The sequence below is a fragment of the Oryzias latipes genome, chromosome 1 (genome assembly GCF_053564925.1).
Source record: "Oryzias latipes strain Hd-rR chromosome 1, Olatipes_Hd-rR_3.1".
Classification (NCBI taxonomy): domain Eukaryota; kingdom Metazoa; phylum Chordata; class Actinopteri; order Beloniformes; family Adrianichthyidae; genus Oryzias; species Oryzias latipes.
In genome coordinates, this window is record NC_136237.1 from 2,475,592 (window position 1) to 2,498,254 (window position 22,663).

The 22,663-nt window shown below is 47.4% G+C and overlaps 2 protein-coding genes across 5 annotated transcripts; one reads left to right on the plus strand and one right to left on the minus strand.

Annotated features, from left to right (window-relative positions):
- The first annotated feature begins 946 nt into the window (after positions 1 to 946).
- Positions 947 to 7,517, plus strand: prdx2 (peroxiredoxin 2). 3 transcript variants are annotated; one of them, XM_011480675.4, is made up of 6 exons: positions 947 to 1,123; positions 1,769 to 1,899; positions 2,021 to 2,174; positions 5,021 to 5,143; positions 5,231 to 5,361; positions 7,249 to 7,517. In XM_011480675.4, the coding sequence occupies exons 2-6, from the start codon at positions 1,797 to 1,799 to the stop codon at positions 7,329 to 7,331; spliced, it is 594 nt and encodes a 197-aa protein (XP_011478977.1). In that variant the 5' UTR covers positions 947 to 1,123; positions 1,769 to 1,796; the 3' UTR covers positions 7,332 to 7,517. The 3 variants fall into 3 exon arrangements, with proteins under 3 accessions (XP_011478977.1, XP_020561900.1, XP_078808131.1); XM_020706241.3 differs by having other exon boundaries at positions 1,059 to 1,143; XM_078952005.1 differs by lacking the exon at positions 947 to 1,123 and adding an exon at positions 1,328 to 1,480.
- A 2,740-nt stretch (positions 7,518 to 10,257) lies between these two features.
- Positions 10,258 to 11,991, minus strand: LOC101169770 (transcription factor JunB). 2 transcript variants are annotated; one of them, XM_011480690.4, is made up of 2 exons: positions 11,756 to 11,991; positions 10,258 to 11,533 (listed from the first exon to the last, which is right to left on the minus strand). In XM_011480690.4, exon 2 carries the CDS (start codon positions 11,493 to 11,495, stop codon positions 10,587 to 10,589), a length of 909 nt encoding a protein of 302 aa, XP_011478992.1. In that variant the 5' UTR covers positions 11,496 to 11,533; positions 11,756 to 11,991; the 3' UTR covers positions 10,258 to 10,586. The 2 variants fall into 2 exon arrangements, with proteins under 2 accessions (XP_011478992.1, XP_004066340.1); XM_004066292.5 differs by having other exon boundaries at positions 10,258 to 11,859.
- Between the last annotated feature and the right edge of the window lie 10,672 nt (positions 11,992 to 22,663).

Below are 22,663 nucleotides of genomic sequence, written 5' to 3' on the forward strand. Positions count from 1 at the left end.
CTTTATTTCATCTATTTCCACACACGTTAGATTACAGTACAATAAGGCTGTGCATTGTAAATGTCACAAGTTTCATGTTTAATTTGATCTTGAGTTATATTGTAAGCTATTTATTTTAAAAGTTAGCATGTTGGGCACTTTGAATTTACACTTACAGTAAGGTTTCCACACTAACCATTCCCAACCGACTCCACCACATTGGAATGACAGACGACCGCTGCAGGTGACCCCACCCACACCAAGACGCCGCCGTGAACGTTTGCAATACAGACCATGTTACCTGGACGATGCAGCCACGGTCTGCCGTCCTGTTCACGGATGAGGGTCGGGTCACCGTGCAGAAAAGATGGTCACCAGCGTTGCTGGAGAACGCGAGGTGGAGCGAGACGATGAGGTCAACATGGTCTCCAGGGTTCACTTTGGTGGGGGAGGAGCAACAGTTTGGACCGGCATCACCAGGTTCTTGTAGACGGTCCAGTCACTGCAGGTTCTGACCTCAGAGACGTTATAGAACCATCATCATCCCCCAATTCCACCAGAACACCCCCAACTTCCTGTTCATGGATGATGATGATCCACCACATGGTGCCAGAACTGTCACAGCTGGACTTCAGGAAGTGGGAGTGGCTTTTCTAGTAGCCAGCAATGACCCTTGACCTGAACCCAATAGAGCAGGTCGGGGATCAGCGGAAGCAGAGACATGCAAGTGACCTGAGCAGAACTGCATGTAGCACTTGTGTAAGAGTGCTATTGACACAGTCAATGTCTGTTATTTTGGTTTTGTTTTAATTCTAGGGGTAATAAAAATCAACCTGATGAAAATTGTGTTTCTTCTTCACTATTAGTGATTTCACATGATTTTTTCCCTCAATATTCAGACCGAATAGGAAAAGTCCTCGTGTAAATAACAACGTTCCTAACTCCTTAGTAGTGTCACTGCTTTAGTGAGCCCCAACGCACAAACTTCTTCCAAAGATTTCTCAGGGCCGAAGGAGCGGCTTTTATTTTGAAGGGTGTAGTACTTCCGGGGGCGCAGCTGTCGGGGTCTACTTGTTTCCACGCAGCCGCGCTTCTTTTCTCCAGAAGCTTCAAACCTTCCTCCGAGTTCTCGGCGGGCAGTCAGGTGTGTTGGGAGTGAACGGGGTCAGTCTGGTCTGACGTCAGCGTCTCCGGGTTTTGCGGTTTGTTCCGGAAGAAACTGACAACAAAAAAAAAAAGAAGAAAAAACCCGGTTTCTTAAGCTAATGTTTAAAAGAAGCTAGCTAGTAGCGACGGTCCGGGCCCGCCTGCCTGCGGTTCCGTCTTTGTTTGGGTCCGGGTTGGTTCGGTCGAACAGCCTTGGAGACGCGTTTGAAAGTCGCTGGCGGTGCCTTTGATCTAACCGGAGCCGCGCGGCGTTTGTTGGTTTTCGACCAACTTAAGAGACAATGAAGGAACATGTGTGCTTTCTTTGTGTGTGTGTGTGTGTGTAACACTTCAGGTAATGAACTTTGAACTTCAGTTAAACAACCTTTAGTCTTCATTCCCGCCTTAAAAGTGCGTCTCTCTTTTTTCTTCTTATCTTTCTCCTTTTGAGTCGTTTAAGGCTGTAGGTTCCGCGCGCCTCTTAAAGGCTTTTGTTCTCCTGACTGCCGCGTGACCTCCTTGAGGAGGAGGGGGGGGGGGTGCAGGGGGGATGAATGCAGAGATCTCAAACCGTGAGACTTTGTTTCAGCTGCAGTGCCTAAACGTGTTGTTTTTCTGTCTTCTTCATCCGTGGATCTTCTAGTCCCTGCAGTTGCTCATCCTCCACCATCATGTCCGCTGGAAAAGCTCAGATAGGCCAGCCTGCCCCAGACTTTAAAGCCACCGCTGTAGTGGATGGACAGTTTAAGGACCTGAAGCTGTCGGACTACAAAGGTACTCCATTATTCAGTATTTGCACCTGCTCCTGCTTGGATTGGTGTCACCGACGCCATCGTTGGGGTAACTGGATTCATCCTCTCTGGGTTGAGTAACCGGTTCCTTCTGTGTGTTTCAGGGAAGTATGTGGTTTTCTTTTTCTACCCTTTGGACTTCACCTTCGTTTGCCCCACCGAGATTATCGCCTTCAGCGACCGGGCGGAGGAGTTTCGCAAGATCGGGTGCGAGGTCATCGGCTGCTCCGTAGATTCTCACTTCAGCCACCTGGCGTGGTGAGTCCTCCTGCTGGAAGAACCGGAGATCACCCACAGCAGCCGCGGTGACGTGTGCAAAATGTCTTTGATCGGAGTAGAATTGAACCGTGTTCATGGGCCCAGAAACACTTTATACGATTATAACAAACGTTTACATATGTCACACTTTTGGTTCGGATTAAATCATTGTGACACGAGCAGAACTCTCTAAAATACCGGAAACGTCTGTAGAAGACGAAACATTGAGTTCTGTTGTAAACAAGCTGCAGCATAGAGGTGATTTTAGTGCTTGTTCACATGTTTTCTTGGCTGCACAGAGCCAGAAGAAGGGTTAGCTTAGGCTAACACGTGCTAACAACAACATTTAGCCGTGGATGCAGTTCAAATCCATGCGGTCGATGCTGCAATCTGCATCTCTGCTGCCTGCATGTAAACATGTGGGAACAACATCAGCCTTTATTCAGAAATAACATGAATTCACAGGATTGTTTCCACGGTTTCTCAGGACTCTGCAGCGTTTCTCCATTGAATAGCCGCCTCCGTTAGCTCACATCCGTCCCAGAGCCGCTCCTCTGCTAGGAGACCCGGTTCTATCGGGAGACCCGGTTCTCCTGAGTCCAGCAGCTCGCTCACGCAGAGAAGCAGGACGGACGGCGGTTCAAAGCCTCTTCTGGAGCGCCACACCGCAACAAAACGCCCCCCACGAAGCTACACGTCTCTGCTCTGATCAGAGACACGCTTCACACGGGTGGAGCAGGCGGTCGGTCCTGTTTGTGCTCCAAAGTCTCCTCCGGAGCGTCACACCGTCTATAGGTGACGTAAACCAGGGCAGCAGTGACCCACGATTAGAGTAAACGGTTTACATGCACCATGATCTGATCAACAATCTGCATAATCCGTGTTGGTGGAACGGCGTATTTACATGACACATTTTTCTTTTGATCTGGCGTTCGTTCCGATTACTTTTGTCCATGTAAGCGCAGCTCCTGATGAGTCAGCGGGTTGCTATCAGAACCTGTTCCTGGAAAAACTGCGTTTGAGCGGGTTGGGAGTCTTTGCAAAGGTCAAGGACAAGTCGGAAAGCTTTGATAAGAAAAGGTCGGCAGGGGAACGCAGGCGGAGGTTTAACCTGTGAGGATCGACGCGTTGTCCTCGAATTTAAATCCGAATCTCAGTTTATGGTGGACTGGGGAACCCCCCACCCACACCCATAAACACACACACACCCACACACACACGCACACACAGGGCGGTGCAGGATTTGAGTCTGCACCGGCAGTATTTACAAACGTGGAGCAATTCTATAGGAACACTTTCTAACCAGAGAGCAGATGTGGTACAACAGCTTACATCAGCTGGTTCTGAAGACCCCCCCCCACACACACACACCCAGGTTTATCTCCGGTCAGGGTCTGGCTGCAGGGTCTTGATAAGTGCTGACCCAACGGTCTCACAGCTCCTCCCTTAAGTTCATCCTTAAGCTGCTCCTCCTCTTCAGTCCGGGTCTTGGTCCAGATTTAAACCTAAAGCCTATGGAGTAAAAACCTGCCCCTCCCTGTCAGACGTTAAAGTCCCCCCAATATTCTTCCACTCGAAACTTTTTTTTTCTTTTCCACAAAGCGTTCCCGTAAATGCGGCCCTTCAGGTCAACATGCGTGGTTGCAGGTTGTGTGATCTGAGTTGCAGTGAGCTGCAGTAAGGAAAAGGTGAAGATCACTTCCCTCATCATCACATTTTGCTCAGTTTGACTTGCAGACGTTTGTCGTGAAAAGGGGAATTTTCAGACAAACAACATAGAAACAGGACAGTTTGAACACAAATCTGTCAAATAGTCGAGCTGGACTAGAGGTAAGATCAGGCCTAAAATATCCAGCCCGACCCGACACAGGCCCGCGGGCATTAAAGCCGAACCCGGTCCGAACCTGACCAATTAACTTTAATAACCGTTCAGACTCGAGCCCGGGCTTAAGATTTTACCTCTAAGCTGGACGTGCACAGCTTCATCTGTTCAGAGCAAAAATCTTAAAGTATAGAACTGCAATGTGTAGATTTGATAGGAAAAAAGGAAAAAAGAATGACGATAGTCATAGTTACAGAAAATACCTTGTTTGACTTGGCTTCCTTATTCACATTTCTAATTCCAACCCCATTCCACCCCCCCCCCCCCCCTTTCTATTGGGGGCATGGTTTGGCACGTTACCTTAAATATAAAAGTTCCTAAAGTTTTATTTTGAAAGTTCAATGAAAGTTTTTACTTTTTCCGGCCTTTTGCTTTTGATGCGTCGTGGGATTGGAAATGGAACCGTTGCGTTGCAGAGGGACGGACGCCAGACGCTGGCGTGACGGAGGCGACGTAAACATTCCTATTGATTAACCAAGGTTGCACTTGACAGATGGACTGGTGGAAATCTGGCGTCTCTTCATTCAAACTTAGTCTTTTCTTTTTTTTTGCCCATATTCCTTTGCCTTTCAAGACATTGAGCAGAATGTACATCGTTTTGATAAAAAAGGTGGCATGAGAGTTATTTTTGGACGGGAACTTCTGATTGGTTGGAATTTCCTGCCCCAACAAAGATCACATGTGTGCGGGACAAACGGCCCACAGCTGTGGTGCCCTTGAGCAAGTACTCTGACCTCTGCTGCTGGCTGTTTTTGCCCCACAGCTTCGGTTCGCTCTGAAACTTTGTGAACATTGTAAAAGGGGCGGAGCTTCCCTGAATAGAAACGTGTCTGCTTTTTTCGTGAATTCCCTAATATGTTTATTTTATTTTTTTTTTAATTTAAAGAATCCTGTTGGAGACGTGGGATCTTAAGTGGATCTGTGGTAAAGTCTAAACATGTTTTATGTTCCTAACCTGCAAAAGGATCAACACCCCGAGGAAGCAGGGGGGTCTGGGCAGCATGAAGATCCCGCTGGTGGCCGACCTCACCAAGTCCATCTCCAGAGACTACGGCGTGTTGAAGGAGGACGACGGAATCGCATACAGGTCCGATTCTTTCCCTTCCGTCGTCCGGCTTTCTGAGCTGTGGGAGAACGCAGGATCCCAACAGGACGTGTTTGTTTTTGTCCCTAGAGGTCTGTTTGTGATCGACGGCAACGGCGTCTTGAGACAGATCACCATTAACGATTTGCCCGTGGGTCGCTCCGTGGATGAAACTCTCCGTCTGATCCAAGCCTTCCAGCACACCGATAAATATGGAGAGGGTGAGTAAAAAGAAAAACCGTGCACGAACATGCGCTAAATGTGTCGAGTCCACTAAGGCAAACCCTTTTCAGGCGGTTTAATGTCGGACAATATCTTCACGGTCCGGTCCAAACGGGGCCAAAGTTTTACCTTTTTCTTTTTTTTGCTTCCAGTTTCTGAAAAACGTATTTTTCAAATTAAAATGCTACAAGAAATGTAGTTTAAAAACTTTTCTTTTTCAAATGACAAAGATTAAACCGAACAAAGTCCCTGATTTGTTCCTGATCTGCATTCCGGATCGGCCTCTGGTTGGCATTTGGAGGAAGACTCCCTCTTTTGTCTGGAAGCAGCAGTTTCATGTTTCTTTGAAGCCGAAGGCTCTTCTTCAGTTTCCTCACCGACTCTCTTCTCCCCGAAGACACTTTCCAAACACGTCTTATTGTTTGGTTTTTGTTAGCTTTTACCGTTCCGAGCAGCAGCTTATGGTCTCGTGACGCGTCAAGGCGGACGGATGTGGTTAACAGAATCCGGTAGTTTTCCAAAATAAAAGTTCCTTCAGTATCAGGAAATAAACGGAAACGATCTAAGTTGGCGTTTGGGGTTTTTAGCGGTCTCAGGGGCGGGAAACGTCCGCGCTAAAGCACAATCTAGGATTAAACGGTGTTGTATACGGTGGTGTAATTCAGCCGGGGAAGCTTTTGGTTGTTCAAGAACACAGAGGTGTTCATTGTTGAAAGAGCTTGGTGATTGTAAAGGAGACACAACTGTTGGAAAATACTACGAGGAGCTGATCTAGTTCCAGTAATTGAATGTTTAATTCTATAGAACGATTCTCAGATAAAAATCACCAAGTACTTCGTAATAGTGAAAAACGATCCATTTACAACCATTCATCAGAAAGAGGCAAAGTAAGACAATGAAGGGAAAAATGAGATTAACTACTGAATTCAGCTCTTCTGAATAAAACCCCCACTTTTAAAACGGAGATGAGGAGCAACCGCTCGAAAGGCGAGGTCTCCTCTGGTTTTGTAGCGTTTTTTTTTTTTTTTGGAATATGTCATCGTTTTTGGTGGGCAGACATCAGGGACCGGGCCGGAGAGTAGAGGGTTGGAAGGTCAAAGTAAAACTTTGAATTGAACTGGACACCAAAGGAGGCATTTGTGCTAGAAGCCTTTTGGGCGAGTTGCAGACGTCTTACACAAAGTTGGCGGCCCTTTTGAAAAAAGCGACAGACGATCGGCACGTGTAGGGTACCGATCGGGTTTCTGGCACAGATCCGGTAGCAACACTGCACGTTGATTTGAACTGTCAGGGCCTGTCAACAGGGCCTTACTTAATTACCTGAAGGACTCCAGAGCTGCTTGATTACTTTCCTAATACAACTATGCATGTCGTTCATTACAAGTGCAGCTTTTCTCTTCGTTCATTACTGAATATGTGGATCCAAGGCTGAAGACCAAAGAGTCGGATCCTTGGTTCCGCCCGTCTCCCGGCCCTGCAGGAACCATCCAGTCTGTTCACATTAGAATCAGATTCAGAACAGATTTTGGCATGTAGTCTCGGTTCAGTCTTTGAAGTCCACAGACCGTCATGCAACTGCTGACCGCATGAGTTTTTCTTTGAAAAACCTTTTAAAAAATCTTCTCCAACTAAGATCGTTTTTGTTTGCTGGCGTGACGGTAAAGGAGACATTTTTTCCCCTTTTGTAACATCAGTCCCGCATTAGCAGTGTGGACTTTTATTTTGAAGGCCACATGCTTCCAGGTCTGTAGCGTTTGCTGTGAAGCCGGGTGCTTGGCGGGGTTTTACTGCCCCCCCTGGGCCTTCACGCCTGCACTTTGCCCTCAGCTGTGGCACCGCTCAGAAATGACCCGGCAGCTTGGAATAACCGCTGTTCCTCCCCGCAGTTTGCCCCGCCGGCTGGAAACCCGGGAGCGACACCATCGTCCCAGACGTGGAGAAGAGCAAAGCCTTCTTCTCCAAGCAGTGAAGGTTTTCGGCCGGCCGTTTCCATGACCACAGCGCTCGCCGTCAGTAGAGATGTCCCTTTAAGGCCCTTCTGCTGTTTAGAGTCCAGCCTGCAGAGATTCACCTTGTAGTCCAAAGCACTGACTGTTTATTGTTTGCTGGTATGACTGACCTACAACTGTCTTTAATAAAAACCGTGGGGAGACTTCATGAGTGTCTGATTTCAGGTTAAAAGAAAATCACCAGCTTTTGTTGTCCTCTAGGGGGCAGCATTCTTCACATTTTATTTTGATGGTCTGCTGCTTGGATGTCCAACTTCCATACTATATCAGCCTTTGACTCATTTCAAACTTGTTTAGAACGAGCTCCAGTCCAACAAAAATGTCCCCTTTCAGTCCTTTGAAGGTCTAGAACGCTTCACTCTGCCGACACGTTGGCTGCTTCTGCTTCTTCTCTTGGTTCCGCCTTTTGCCTACATTTCATAGGAACTCCAGAATAAAAGAACCAGCTGATCAGGTTGGGGCTACTGTCATCTACTCCTCTCCGAAACCACTGGAAAAAGGCCTCGGAGCTGGAAAACGGATCGTTTTTCCATCAAGTAACTTGGATGTCGTCACCGTGGCGGCCAGTGGATCTCTTTAGGAAGCGGTATGTATAAATGGCTAAAATAGGGGATACTGCCACAGCAGTGGTGGCCCGGATCTCGATGAAACGCCAAAGAGGGAATCCGGGCGCGTGCAAAGCGGAGCGCCAGAAACCACCTGCAGCTAAACGCCACAGAGACTGAAAAGGTGACCATCGACTTCAAGGGGAATGGCGCTCCGCTGTCCATCAAACGGCGAGGAGAACGTGTCCCCCTTCAAGGTCATCTCTGAGGACCCTACCCGGGCTGTCGACGCATCCGAAAGGCGCCGCCAACCAGGAGGGAAGCGTTCATCTGTGTCTCTGTAGATGGGAGGGGCCAGCAGAGGGCGACCAGGAAAGGTCATCGGTTGCCATCTGGAGAACATCGCTAGCTTTGGTCGAGCAAAGACAAAAACTGACCACTGCTGTCACTCAGGACATCACTTATTCAAACTAGATCTAGATCCCACAGAGACAGGACCAAACAGATTTTACCCATAGTGCATCTGGCTCATGAGGGAAATATTTAAACATTTTTGCATGTGTACGTATTTATACTGCTTTTATTTTGCTTTCCATAGTTTGTAGATCCCTAATGCACCTTATTATGATGGACGCCTCAAATGTTGTTCTGGTCCTTGAATGATAAAGCATTTTATCCTAATATCTATACAGACGTTAGATGGTGGTAAACTTCTGACAAACTCCAAAAGATTTATTTTAGTTTTGCTCTCCTCTGTGTTCAAAGCAGCTTTAAATTGGGGACAGTTTGAGAGCGTTTCTGTTCGGGACGGGGTACACGAGCCGCTCAGGTCGATTTCTTACTGACCCCAACCCAACAGGAGCCTCGGCGTCTCATGAGTCATTTCAAAAAATAAAATAAAAGACACTGAAGTGTATTTTTGTTACGATAAAGTTAAATAAATTAATGGGTATTTTATGGCATAAAAATAAAAACATTGCACGGTGACGCAGCGGTTAGCCCCCTTCCGTTACAGCAAAAGGCCTGAACCAGAACACCAAGGGGGGGGGCCTTTCTGTGTAGAGTTTGCATGTTCTCCCCGTGCATGCGTGGGTTTTCTCCGGGGACTCCATCTTCCTCCCACCGTCCAAAAACATGCGTCATTGGTTACTCTAAATTGTCCCTAGGAGTGCATGTGAGTGTGCACGGCTGTATGATTTGTGGCCCTGGGACAGACCTGTCCAGGGTGTCCCCAGCCTTCGCCCACGAGCGGCCGGGATAGGCACCGGCATCCCCGTGACCCCCCATGGGACAAAACAATTTAGAAGATGAAGAGAAAAAATAAAATTGATCGAAGTTCACGAGACTTCCTTTCAAAAGAAAAGGCACCGTGTGTCACATAGAATCATCTAAATGCATCAAATCAAATGTAGACGGTAAATGTCCTGTCAAAAAAAAAGTAAAAACAAACATTAAAAGCAGTTTATTTGACCGATTCCGTGTTTTTTAGCCACAAATGTGTCAACCGAACAAACAAATGAAATCCGAGCCCGTAGAGTGAACTCTTCTTATTTTTGAACCATTCTTAACTCCTTGAATTTCATCATAAATAGAAAGTCCCTCCTGTAAGAGGCGCACCTTCATCTGTGTGTGCTTGTCTCGACTTTCTTAAACTAGCAAGCCAAACCTCTTGATAGATTCCTGAGGCATTGTGGGTACTGTAGTCAGGTGTGATGCGTACTCTAACTGTTTGTCAATAAAGTTACTTTCTTATACTTTACAGTGACCTTATCAAATGAAAAATCCATGTGGCCCCCGGAGCCTCAGGCTTTCAGACCCCCCTAGACATAGTGACGTCAGTTCTGCTGCAGTTCTGGTCTGAGCTGCAGGTTCTGAGGAAGCTGCTGATTCAGCAGATAAAAAGCTGAACTGTTGAGCTAAAAATAACTTTTTGTTTTTCTTCTACTGAGCATCAGTTCTTGTAAGTTTCTCTGAAGTTTTTTGGTTTGCATGTTTACATGGAACCTTTGGGTTGTTCGTGAGCCAGAGCTCGTGCGCCTTGTTTTGGGAAACCGAGCGCGCGCTCGCGCGCGCGGCGGGAAAGTCCCAATTCGCTCGAAAGAACCACTCATTGACAAACGCCTGAGTCTGTGGTTCGGAAGGGGAGAACGCAGCCTCTGTGACCGGCAGCGTGGGAGGGAGTTCCCGGAAACCTTGTCGCGTTATGACGCCGGGTCGGGCAGCTCCTCTCACCTTCTTCACAGGCGTGACGCGCGTGCGTCACGAGGAAACGATCCTCCACCGGGGCGTTTTTCTCTGCTCAGAAGCGGGCCACGTTTACCAGAACCACAGCACAAGCCAAGACTTCTTCACTTCATTTACTTAAATATATACTTTACAAGTACAAAATAAGAGGATCACCCGGTTCAACCTGATGAGCACAAATAATTTACAACAAATGGAAAAGAAAGAAAGTGTAAACGGGTCAAACCGGGACGACACTTGTGTTCCGAAATGCCTTAAGTGTTTTCTGGTTGAGGTTTCTCAGTCTTCTCCTGACGCAGAAGAAACCACGGAGGCTCAGTTCACGCCGCGCGTGCACTGCGTGCGTGCAGACTGCGCGTCCCTTCAGTGCAGTTCATGTCCAGTGTTTCAAAACAAAACAAAAACCAAAAAAAGTGCAGCGTTTCTTCAGTAGGACTTGACTTTGGGCGCTAACAGGAGCTGGCAGCCGCTGCTGACGTGCGTCATGACTTTCTGTTTGAGCTGCGCCACCTGCTCCCGCAGCAGGGAGGCCGTGCTCGACAGGCCCGCGTTGTCCGTTTTCAGCACCTTGACTTTGTCCTCCAGGCGCGCGATGCGCTCCAGTTTGCGCCTGCGGCACTTGGACGCGGCGAGCCGGTTCCTCAGCCGCTTGCGCTCCGCCTTGATCCGCTCCTGGTTCTCCATGTCGATGGGAGACATGGGGGGGGAGCCGTTGTCGCTGCTTTGCATGTCGGGGACCGTCTGGGGCTCCTCCTTCAGGCCCCCGTAGCGCTGCGAGTGCACGGGGGCCCCAGACAGGGAGTGCTGGAAGTGGTGGGAGCCGTGCGCAACGGCCTGGGGGTGCTGGTGGAACTGGTGGTGGTGGTGGTGGTGGTGCTGCAGGTAGCTGATGGTGGTGGGGGGGTAGCTGGCCGCGGCGCCCAGGCCGCTGTTCGTGGTGCAGCTGCTCAGGTTGGTGTACTCCAGAGCTTCGGGCTGCATGGACCCGCCGAACACGGAGGACGGAGCCGGGCAGCCCACCCCGCCGGAACCGATGGAGACGTTTGGCGGAGCCATCTGGTTCATCTTGTGCAGGTCGTCCAGAGCTTTGACGAAGCCCTCCGCGAAGCCCTCCTGCTCCTCGGTGATGCCGCGGTTGTACAGGTACGGCGCGGGCGTGGGGGTGGTCGTGATGATCCCGTTGCTGTTCTGGATGATCAGCCGCTCGAGTTCCGGAGAGGCGAGCTTCAGCGAGCTCACGTCCGCCGTCCCCGCCGGATAGAAATCGGTGTCGGCGCGCAGGAGCTGGGGCTTGAAGTTGGAGTTCCGATATGAATCGGTGAAGTTCAAGTTCATATTCTGCTTAAGCAGCTTGTAGTCTGGCAGCGCTGCGCCTGGATGGCCATAAGCAGAGAGAAACGAGTCGTCATAAAAAGGTTGTTCCATAATTGTGGACATATTTCAAATCAGACAGTCAAACACAGAGTGCGCTGCGGCGTCAGTGTCCCCAAGGAGTCACTGTCCAAAGTCCCGCGGAATTACGAGCAAAAGCTACCAGAAACAGCAAAACTTCCCCAAACACTGGAACTGTACTGTACCACGTCGTCGATTTGTACCTTTAGTTGGATTCAAAGCGGGATCCACTGATAAATTCGGGAGTTTTCATTCCACTGCGGGCAAAGGAGACGCTTCTGCTGAAAGTTTTCGCCTCAGTTTCCTTATGACAGGCGGCCGGCCGGCTGCGCCGCCTTTATAGCGCGCCGCGCGCCGAGCTGATTGGTTTTTCCCTCTGCGCTCCCGCCTCCGGCCTCACGCACACTTCTGATGACGCTGTTGCCAGGAACAGCGCTGTAAGCAAGACCAGACCTCTGCTGCGCAAAGACGGCTGCGGGGCTCGACCCACCAGCCCCTGCGCGCCCAGACCACAGTCATATAGTTTCTTCATAGAGGGTGCACTCCTCTTTGGCTCGTCTCCTGCTCCACCTGAGCATGTCTTGGTGTTCGGTCTCTCCATATTTGGGTGTCGATCCAAGTCCTTCCTGACGGGATGAGGAAGCCGATCCCATCCTGGCGCGCATCCAGCTCCTGGGAGGGAGGTGGGAGAAGGAGGTGCACCCAGCAGCCTCAGCTCGGCTTGACGCCTCCAACAATGTGTGAAGGCGGGATGGGCTTTGGCAGGAGTTCAGAACGTCAGACTCATCTTCTTGACGGGGACCTGGTCCACCAAGTTGCTCCTCATGCAAACCCGACTCCTGTCTCTCCCCAAAGGCGTCTTTGATTCCGCGTCATGATGGGGGAACGCAACACCTGCAAGATAAACAGACGTCTCCCTTGTGCCTGCATTGTAAACAACTGAATACCCCCCCCCCCCCCCCCCCAAAAAAAAAGGCCCGCGCACGCGCATCTTCCCTCAGGTTGCTTCCTGGGATGATGTTTGAGTCCATGTCTGTTTATCTATATGACAAACCCAATTTGTTCCCTTCTGTTTGTGGAGACTTTCTTTTTTTTTTTGGGGGGGGGGGGGGGGGGGTTAAAAGGTTTGATAAATTGCTTATCTACAAATCAGAAAAGCTGGAATTACGTTGATACTCCCGTTTTTGCTTTGCAAATGTCCACATTTCATGGAAAGAGTTGATCTGGAAACACGGACCAGAACCGCAGGAGTTTCTGCTGTCGATGCTTTGTGTGTGAAGGCCGTGTCGCACAGCCACTTTGCACATTTTGCGCATATTGCGCGAAATGGAAAATGGTCATACGTGGCTCTATGTCTACAAAGTGAGAAACGTTGCGGTTCTTTCCGTGAATTCTTCGAAGATGTACCACGAATGACCCACATGAAAACCACGAAAGAAGCACGAATAAACCAGAGAAATCAACGTAGAGCAAAAACTGTGCACGACTGTTGAGCTGTTTATGTGTAATTCATTACTGAGTCATGCATCAGTCACGTGATTTTGACCTGATATGTAGCCCTATACCTGATCTATATATACCTGATATAGTACATGTGTAAAAAGTCTGTTAGATGTTCCTGGAACGGTCACGGAAAGACACAAACTTCAAAAATCACGCAAAATTGCATAAGATTTGTGTAAGAATTGCATAAAATACACATAAACTGTGAAATGCTCAACCGACCACAGTCTGAACAACTCAAACCGAATTCAAGTGAAGACCCATCGGCCGAAACTATGGCGTTTCATGACTGCTATTAATTGAACGAGCGCAAAGATAGCAGCGTTTTCAGGAACCGAGTGAAAAACGTACAGCACTAAAACGCAGCTTGCAATTTCTAACCGTCTTCTTGGCCATTTGTTAACGTTTTAATCCGTGTTACATTCACACATTTTTTTCTAATAGAGCCTCCTAAAAGTCAAAGTCCCGCCCGCTGCCTCGACGGATTTAGCATCCAATCTCTGCCAATCAGATCAACCAGAAAGGTTACCGCCCCCAAGTGACAAACACACCCCCTGAACACTGCCCGCAAATCCAGAGATTGCAACGGATTGCAACCGTGCGGTTGTAAAATGTGGGTCGCTCGGTTGGCATTGCGCGGTTGTTCGGTTCCTCACTCAGTTCCTGAAAACACTCGCTCAGTTATCTTTGTGCTCGTTCAGTTAATGGCAGCCATGAAACGCCATACGAAACCCTCGACGGACATCTGTGCACATAGATGAATGACGGACGCAAGAAACACGTAAGAATGACGTACATCACACATGTATCATGAAAGACCGAAAGGTCATTTGTGGAAAACACTACAAATGTAGGTAGTGGCTGTGTGACACGGCCTTTACCGGATTGAGGTGATTCAAGTGCGGCGAGGACGTGGACGAGAGTCCTGTCCGTCACTTTTCCCTCATCGTTGTGCTCATCTGATGCAACGTTGCATGTTCTGCTTGAGAGTCACGTGGGCGGTGGTCAGTTTGGACGGAGCTCCGCCCACGTGAAAGTCTGGTGGGCCGGTCGGGTCTCCTGTCAGGGCGGACAGGCAGAAGGGGAAACAGAAAAACAGAAGTAGTTTCAGAGAAACGGGCTGAGGTGTCGGTCCGTGGCCAGTTCCCGTTTCAGGATGGCCTCATCAACTCCTCAAAGGTCACTGGAGTCATGCTGATGATCAATCAGGGGAAGGTTTGTGCTCGATAGCGCCTGGTTCCACCGTGAGAGTCTCTCGCCTCATGAGGACTCAGAGTTTTACTTTCGAGGCCTGTATTTGGCTCTGTCTTACTCACCTGACTGTCACGGTCTGGCAAGAATTCAAAGCACATTCCAACCATTCTATCACTTTCTGCTGATCACAGCAGCTTGTTAGAACGAAAGGAGAAAGACATGCAAGCAGCAGAGGAGTGGGGGCCATCGGCTGCAGCAGCCATGCCGGCGGCGCCCTCACCCACAGGTGAAGTGTGCGTCCAGCAGGGGAACCAGAGGTGCTTTCACGTGGTCTGCAGGGTCATCCGCGCACACGGATCGACGTGGTAATGAGTCACGCTTCAGAAGCGTTTACCGAGAACTCAGAGATCTGGAGGGAGACAGAGCTGCTGACAAAGGGAACCGCAGTGGGAGGCAAAAGCGCTCAAAGTCGAGATAAGACTACAGGAAATTATGCAGATGTCAGTTTAAGCTGTGGATTAAATATGTTTCACAAGAAAAAAACAATGTTGTGCATTCTTGGGATTGTTTGCTGCTTCTGTTCTTCACTGTCTTTCAACTTCTGACACCAAACTTTAGTCAGGAAGGACAAAAACGGACGGACGCCCCAAAGCCGAGGATGTTCACTTGGCCTTCGTCATGGCTTTAACTCCCTCTTCACCATCGGAGGAAACAACAGCGTTTGCCCACTTCATCAAATGAAGCAGAAGTAACGTATCTCCCGTGGTTTTGGCAAGGTCTTCCATGCTGGAAGCTCGGTGACCTGGAAGCGGCCTGTAGGTGTGGTGAGTCAGGTGTGTGGATGTTCGTCAGGGCGAAAAAAGATGGCCGTCCGCCTCAGGAGCGGCCAGCTCACCGCTTTCACACCGCATCTTAGTTCACGGCACGGCGAGTCCTTTAAAAGACGGAGTCTCCTCCACGAGCCGCTCCCATCCAGCTCCGCACCAACGGCCCTCCTCGCCGCTCCCGCTCCTTCATGGTTAGTCGGCCGCCTGTGGGAAAATGAGCTGCCTTGTGCGTGTAATCGCTTTAATGAAGGCACTTTTAATCAGTATGTTCTACGTCTGTAGCTCGCAGATAGTGCCAAGGAGCCTCGTAGCAACGAGAGACCTTTAGCACAAGACATGATGACTGCTGAGGCCAAATGAGCGTGGCAGGAAAAGACGGTCGGACCACGCTGTCCCCCCGGGCTGACGGCGCCCATACGGAGCTGTCCTTCCCGCTCCCCCTCCATCTACACGGATGCTCCAACTCCCCTGCCACTCTGCTGCCAGCCTGTGCAAAAAGGCAAACAGCCGGAAGTGGGGCGATTAAATCTAAACCGATTCATCACGCTCATTAGGTCTATTAATTAGGCCTTTGTTGTTGTCACCCCGAAACGATGGATTATGAGGAAAACAGCAGAAACTCTGATTAAAAAAAGGTGTTTTTGGTGTTCTTTTCTCTAATGGTGGAGGACGTTTATAAAGAACATTTAGCTTAAAAATGGCATTTCTGAGTATTTCTTTATTCAAATTCAACATGTAAACAGGACCATGCTGCATTCAAAATGAAGGGACTGCACTAAAATGACAAACTACAATGACCCTGAGGCCGTGTCACGTTACGTACATTACCTGCATATTACACGGATGAAAATTGGTCAGACGTGAATCTATGTGTCAAAAAGTGAGCAAAGTTTTGGTGAAATTTTTCCAGGTGTATCAGGAATGAACCACGTTAAAACCACAGAAGAAGTAGGAATAAACCATGCAAAGAACGCACAAACCATCGCGGAACATGGATCTTGTGTCATTATTGCGCCGTTTATATGCAATTCATTAGCGTCAATTACATCGAATAATGCATGCCGTATATGTGATATAGAAGTTATACATGGGTACCCAGGTAGTAAATGTTGGAGGTGTGGTAATAATGGAGCCAATCACTGCCATGTCTTTTGGGACTAAAACTGGGACTAGAAAATGTATTTTCTATTGTCTTCCCCTTGTCCTTTGCAAGTCTATATTTGGGTCAAATAGAGCTATGTGGCCTAGACAACAAAAGTAAGACATTGCTCTGCAGTCTACGGGCGGTCAGTAAGAAAGCAGAAAACAGAAAATGGCTTCAACCTGAACAACCAACGACAGAGGACTGTTTGACGTTGTCCAAAGAATTTATGCAATGGAAAGAATTTCTCTCTCACTACAAAAACAAATGGATGTTTTTTACACTACTTGGTCTAAACAGACAGAATATAAGCCTATAAGATCCGACTTTATGTGAAGTGTCACTGAAATTGTGTCATCTGTCTTTTAAAAATTCCTGCTTCCTCAACTGTTTGTTCTATTTTCATTTAAAAACGGAGAAAGCAAGAACATTGTAATCTATTAAGGCAATGTACTATTTATCTTTTGCTTTTTCAATTAACGTCATACATCGGGGGTTCATGCGTGACAAGTCTGTTATATGTGCGTGGAAAGACACAAATTTGTGTATGCGTCTCACAAAAATCACACACAATTGCGTTAGATATATGTTATAATTGCGTATAAACCACACAAACTGCATGATTCTCAACCTAACCCCAAAATGTTGAACAGCTCAAAACCGAATTCACATAAAGACCCGTCGGCTGAAAACGCTCGACGGACGTCTGCGCACATCGGCGAACGCAAGAAACGTATGAATGACTTAGATCACGCATGGATCGCGGAAGACCGACATTTAGCAAGTGGAAAATGTGTAAAACATTCATAGTGGCTGTGTGACACGAGCTTTACAACAACAGTGAAAAGCAGCTTTCAATGAATTTCATTAGCCAGAAACTTTTAACCCTTGTGCTATCTTGTAGGGTCCAGATGACCCCACTCCCAACGTTAACGTGCCTTTGACAGCACAAAGGTTAAAGGCGATTGGCTGCCCAGAAATCTAGTGACATCCTCAGGTGATCAGAGGTTCATCGGAGGATTCATTTGCCTGCTAAGGTCTTATCCAGAGAAAAACTGTTTTCCACGGCATTAAAATGACGCCAGCAAATTTCTCCAGAATTCTGAGCCGAGACATCCTGTCACGGATGACGTTTGGGCCCCATCAGCACACGGGATGAAGCTCTTCCTCATCATCCCCACAGCCTGAAAAATGAGCCTTACGCTGCAAAAAGAGGTCACCTAAAAGAGAAAAAAAATAAGAAAGTGTCGTGAGAAATCTTAAAGATATAGAAACCCAGTGTTCCACACAAGCATCCGAAAAGGGGAAAACAAGCTAAAAATAGCTGCTATTTCCTTCAAATAGAAGGTTTTACAGCCCAATAATAGTTTTTTTCTGGTTCTAAGCTAATGGCTTTGTTTTTATGATCGTAATTGTAACTCAGTTTGATTACAGTGAGAAAAACTGGTGTAATTAGTGGAAATTTGAGAACAAAATGACACGAGAAACTTAGTGCAAGTGGGTCCAATCTTGATAAATCGTCATAAAATCCAAAAGTTGCACCAATTCTGAGAACATGAATCTACATTTCTGTTTCTAAAATGATGACTGTGAATGCAACTTGTCAACATTTGTTCTCCAATCAAGTTTTCTATTGTAAATAAATCGTAATAACTTTTTACCTATTTCTATACTCTAGCTCTTAATGAGACAAAACATTCTGTACTTTGCAGAAAAACATGTAAAGCAAAGTGAAGCTTAAGTGACTTGAAACCCGGTAAAATATCTCCAGTGATGAAGTGTAGGTTGGAAATCATCACAGGAATCAAACAGTTTGAGGTGCAGAAATACTGCTTAAAGCCTGATCACTCTGCCCTCAACAGGTGAGCAAACGCGGTGCTTTAAAAAAAAGAATCAGATTTCGTGGGAGTCTTTTTTTAGAACACTGCGGTATCTTTTAGAGAAAGTTCTTTCTTGTGATAATGTTTCCGCCACTTCAGCTTGAAAGGGCGACAGATTCCTTCTGATAAATCGTTTTCTTCAATCCTTTCAGTATTTTCTTTTTCTTGTTGTCAAATTTCTAAGAGGAGACTTTAAAAAAGTATCACTTTCTGTGAACCTGCCCCAGCACGCCGCCCTCATCGTCCAACCGCCCGTTTTGGACGCACGGGTCTCCAGTCGTGTTGGGAAAAGAGAAATTCCTTCACTTGTGACACAAAGCCAAAGAGCAGAACGGAGAAAAGTGGCTCCGTGATGCGACGTGCACTACAACAACGTTGTTTTTTTATTCAGCTGCCGGTTGTGAGAAATTTAGTCCCACTCGTCTTTTTTTGTTCCTTTCCAGTTATTTCTTGGTGCGCAGATTTGACCACGTTCATTTCGCGGCTACTGCGACATTCAGAGCCGTCTCTGTTTTAGCCTTTCTGTTGTGGATTCGCTGCAGCGACAGCAAATCCTCGTCCCTTCGGTCAAACTTCAGCTTTTCTGCAGCTTTCCCAGTTTTCCAAGTGGGTTGCTGGCGGTTGCCGCTAAACCTCTGCAGGTGTGGAGTCAGAGAGTTTCAGCTCTTTTCCTTCGTCGCATCTGTCACGCTCTGATCTTTCCTTCCCAACAGTCCGTCTCTGGGACGAAGGGAAACTTTAGCATTTTACACCTTGAAGTGCAGTTTTCTCTTGGGATGGATAAACATCGGACTCAAAAAGAGTAGCTGAAGCTGAACAGAAGAGTCTTTTGAGACAAAGTTGTTCTGAAACTTCCACAAAAGCTGCTGTTGAACCGTTCACTTCAGTCAAACTTTCCAAAAGCACAGAGGAGAAACCAACACTTCTGGGCACCAAACCAAAACATCACATAAACTGTTTTATTTGTTGGAATTCAACAACATCTTAACGGATTTGATGGTTAAATGTATTTCTTGTAGGGGTGTATAGATTCATCGATGAATCGATTTATATCCAACCAGACCGATCTGTCTGAGGCAAGCGACTTACACCATCATCAAATCGTCTCAAAAGGAGAGAAATCGATAATCGATCTTGGAAAATACCGTTTGGATTGAGTCAAGGAGTCGTATCGTTCAAAACAAACCAAAATCGACCAGGAATTGGATCGGCAACCACATATTATGACCTGTATCGATCCGTAACTACAATGAATCGTTACACCCCTGATTTTCCGGCACCGGTCATCCGTCTTGACCCGGGCGCAGAGGCGGGCCGCCGCACGAACCGGCAGACGGTCATTGACTGAGTCTTGTCCTGATCAAGTTTTCCTCATCTCAGTCTCTCACCCGTCACGCCAGATTGCTCAAGAAACTATAGTGTCATCTGTTAGTCACCGGAGCAATTTGGGATTTTTTGAAATTATCTGGGCTAAATTGGATCACAACAGTTCTAGCGAAGCTTTGGCATTAGATGGATCTACCCCATGTACAGGTGGGTTTTTACGTCCCTCCACACACCACCTTCACTTTGAACCAATGGCTGAACAGCCCCCTTTCTTCTCAGCCAACCAACACCTCTGCATGGTGGACCATTCGTTGGCCGTCCTCCACCTTGTTCTCAGCCTGGTGGTCCTTTACCCCAATCAGGCTCTGGGGTTTACCCATCTATGGTCTGAGTTCATCCCAAGCACCCAAGACGTCATCGGCCCAAAATGGAACCGCCAAAGACTGTGAACTCTTACTTGCATTCCTAATATCCCTCTCCATATTGAAGTTAATTTGTTCTTCCAGTCAACCCAGCGGTTGTGAATTGCCACTTTCTAAAAAAGTTGAATTAAAGTTGACCAAAAATCTTCAATAGAGGCGCTGTGAGGTGCTGCTTCCTCTTTGGCGTGGCGTTGCATCACCCTGATGCTCACCTCTTACCAGGCTGTGTGGTACTTTTTCTGTCCTCTGAGGTTCCGTTTTAGCCTTCCTCACAAATGCAGTCGACTCCAGGATTCAGAGCTGAAGCGGTGAATCACAGAGGAGAGCTGGTGTGAGTTTGATTGCTCTGCATGACACTGCAGGAGTTCCTCTTTGTGTGGAAATAGGAGAAGTGAAGGTTTCGTGGCGGGAGGCCAGGGTGGGTGGATGTGGGTACGCCACATTTTCATTTCCTCAGCAAGCTGCTGTTAGAAGCCGGCTGTGGCGCCGGTGTGGCAAGAAGAAGCATCAGATCAGGAGTTGGGATGGACTGATGCAAATAGGAAGACTCCAGCAGATTCCATCTGCTTCAACCAGTTACTTTTAAAGCTCTGCAATGATTATTTTCTCTCAAACCACAAAGAGAAATGGCTTCTGGCTGAAGAAATGGCTGAAATTTGAAGATGTTGCAAAACTTGCATAGGAGTAAAATTTAAAGGTTTATATTTAAAAAAACGAAAACATATTTTAAAAGAATTGGAATCAGTTCAAAGTCTTGTGAGTAATTTGAAGTTTGAAATGTGTCTCTAGCTAAACGTATGTTGAAGTTATAATGGCCGAAACAAGCAAAGGTTCTCAAGGATTCCCCATGGATTTTAATGGAGGCAGAAATCCTGGAATATCTTGAAAAGTTCAAGGATTTGAAGGACCAAAAGTCATAATTGGAAAAAGCTGAACATTTGAATAGTTGAACAGTTGAAATAAATGAAAGATTGGAGAAGGAGTTAAGCGCCAAAAAAATGGCGGAAGAGACTGGAATAAAGAAAGGAAAACAACGGTTGGTTGAATACTTTATAGCATTCTAATGAACACTTTCTGAGGCTTTTCCAAACCAGATCTTTTCTGCCCAGCTGCATCACGGGCAGCAGAAATGTTGAGACTTCATGGTTTTGTTCCTGAGAAGTCAGGTAATTATCCCCACAGGGAGGAGGACGGCGCCCTCACCAGAAAACGAGGACGTTTGAGGGCAGAGCGCCAGACTCAGAGTGACGCCACGGCCCAAACTCCTGACTCACGCCGCTGCAGAGCTCATCTTTCCCTCTGAATTTGTGTTAGAACATGACATGCAGATAAGAAACAAACCTATGGGCATTGGGTTCATTGGAGGCAGCCTCTGAAATGGCTGTGAGGCGACTGATGAGGTCTGCTTTTCTTCATTCCATATTCCCATTACTAGAAGTGTCGATCCACATTCTAGCGATGGCGTTTCTCGAGCCCTTCTCCGCTGTAAATAAAAAGGCTTTATTTTTTAAATGAACCCACCTGCTGCCTTTTCTTTCCTGTTATTCCCCTTAAACAAGAAAAATGATCCTCCTGCAGGGAAATCTACGGAGCCCTCCAGGTGCCAGTTGTTAAAAAAGAAAAACGTGCGCACGGATTGATCAATTGTGCTGGTACTGTTGTGCAATCATGCATGGCACACATTGGATGTGCGTGTCTCTGAGCAGAGCAGCCGGACGCGTGGCTTCGTGTTTGCGGGCAGGGGAGGGCGCTTTGTTACGGCGTGCGCAACAGAGGAGGCTTGGGGAGGTTTGTATCTCCGAGCAGAGGATCGGCTCTTGGGCGGCTTTTGAATGAAACCGTCCAAACAATCATCTGAATCTGTGTTTCCAGTCGGATCCAGACAAAATAAAGGCTGATGTTATTCTAGTTTAGGTTCATCCAAGTCTTCTTCCGGGTCCGTTCTGCCAAGAATAAAGCACTGGCCGCACGGATTTAAAAAACTATGAGCGAACATGAACTTAGTAATAATCATAATAATAAAAGCCTGTTTAGAACACATGTGGGACCTCTGTTTACAACAGAACTCTTCATTTCTTCTTCTACGGCTGTACTGTAATTTGTCCGGACCAATCGGGGGCCTGACACTAATGATGGCGTCACACTTTTTGATTGGCTGCACGTTGGGGCAATGACGTGTAAGATTGTGATTGGTCCGGACAAATGACGGTACGACCGTAGAAGAAGAAATAGGACTTCCGTTAATCCGCGGGCAGGGTTTATAAGGTTTTTTTTTTCAACCACTTGCAACTGGAGGGCTCCTTAGAAAGCCGTTTCCTGTGAGTCGTTCATGTTCACAATTTTTAGTCTGTAATGCCACACAGAAGAGTTCTTTTTTGTTTCTCTCCTGAGAGCATCTTCAGACCCACATCGGTTCCTCCCAGGGCTCCTGCACAGAGCAGAGCTGTGAGAAAGAAAAGTCGTTCACACAACAAATGTTAGCATTAGTCACAGGGGCAGGCAAATGACTTGTTTACTCCTGAGATGTCAAATAAGAAGCCGTGGTCTTGGTTTGAGGTTCAGGCTTTTACTTCAGCCTACACAATTTCCCAGCAAGTGATTTAAATGAGAAACAGTAGCTGTGTTTATTTTTCAGAGCAGAGGCTGCGGTTGCACGGTGAGATACCGCTGATACAGACTCTGTGAGCAAAGCGGGAACGTTTGCTGCCACGGGAAGATAAGTGCAGGAAATCCAAGTTCCGGGAACTGTTCCTCACATCCACTCCTTTCTTCATGTTCAGTTCGTCCCGCTAAAGGAGGAGGAGGAGGAAACACAAAC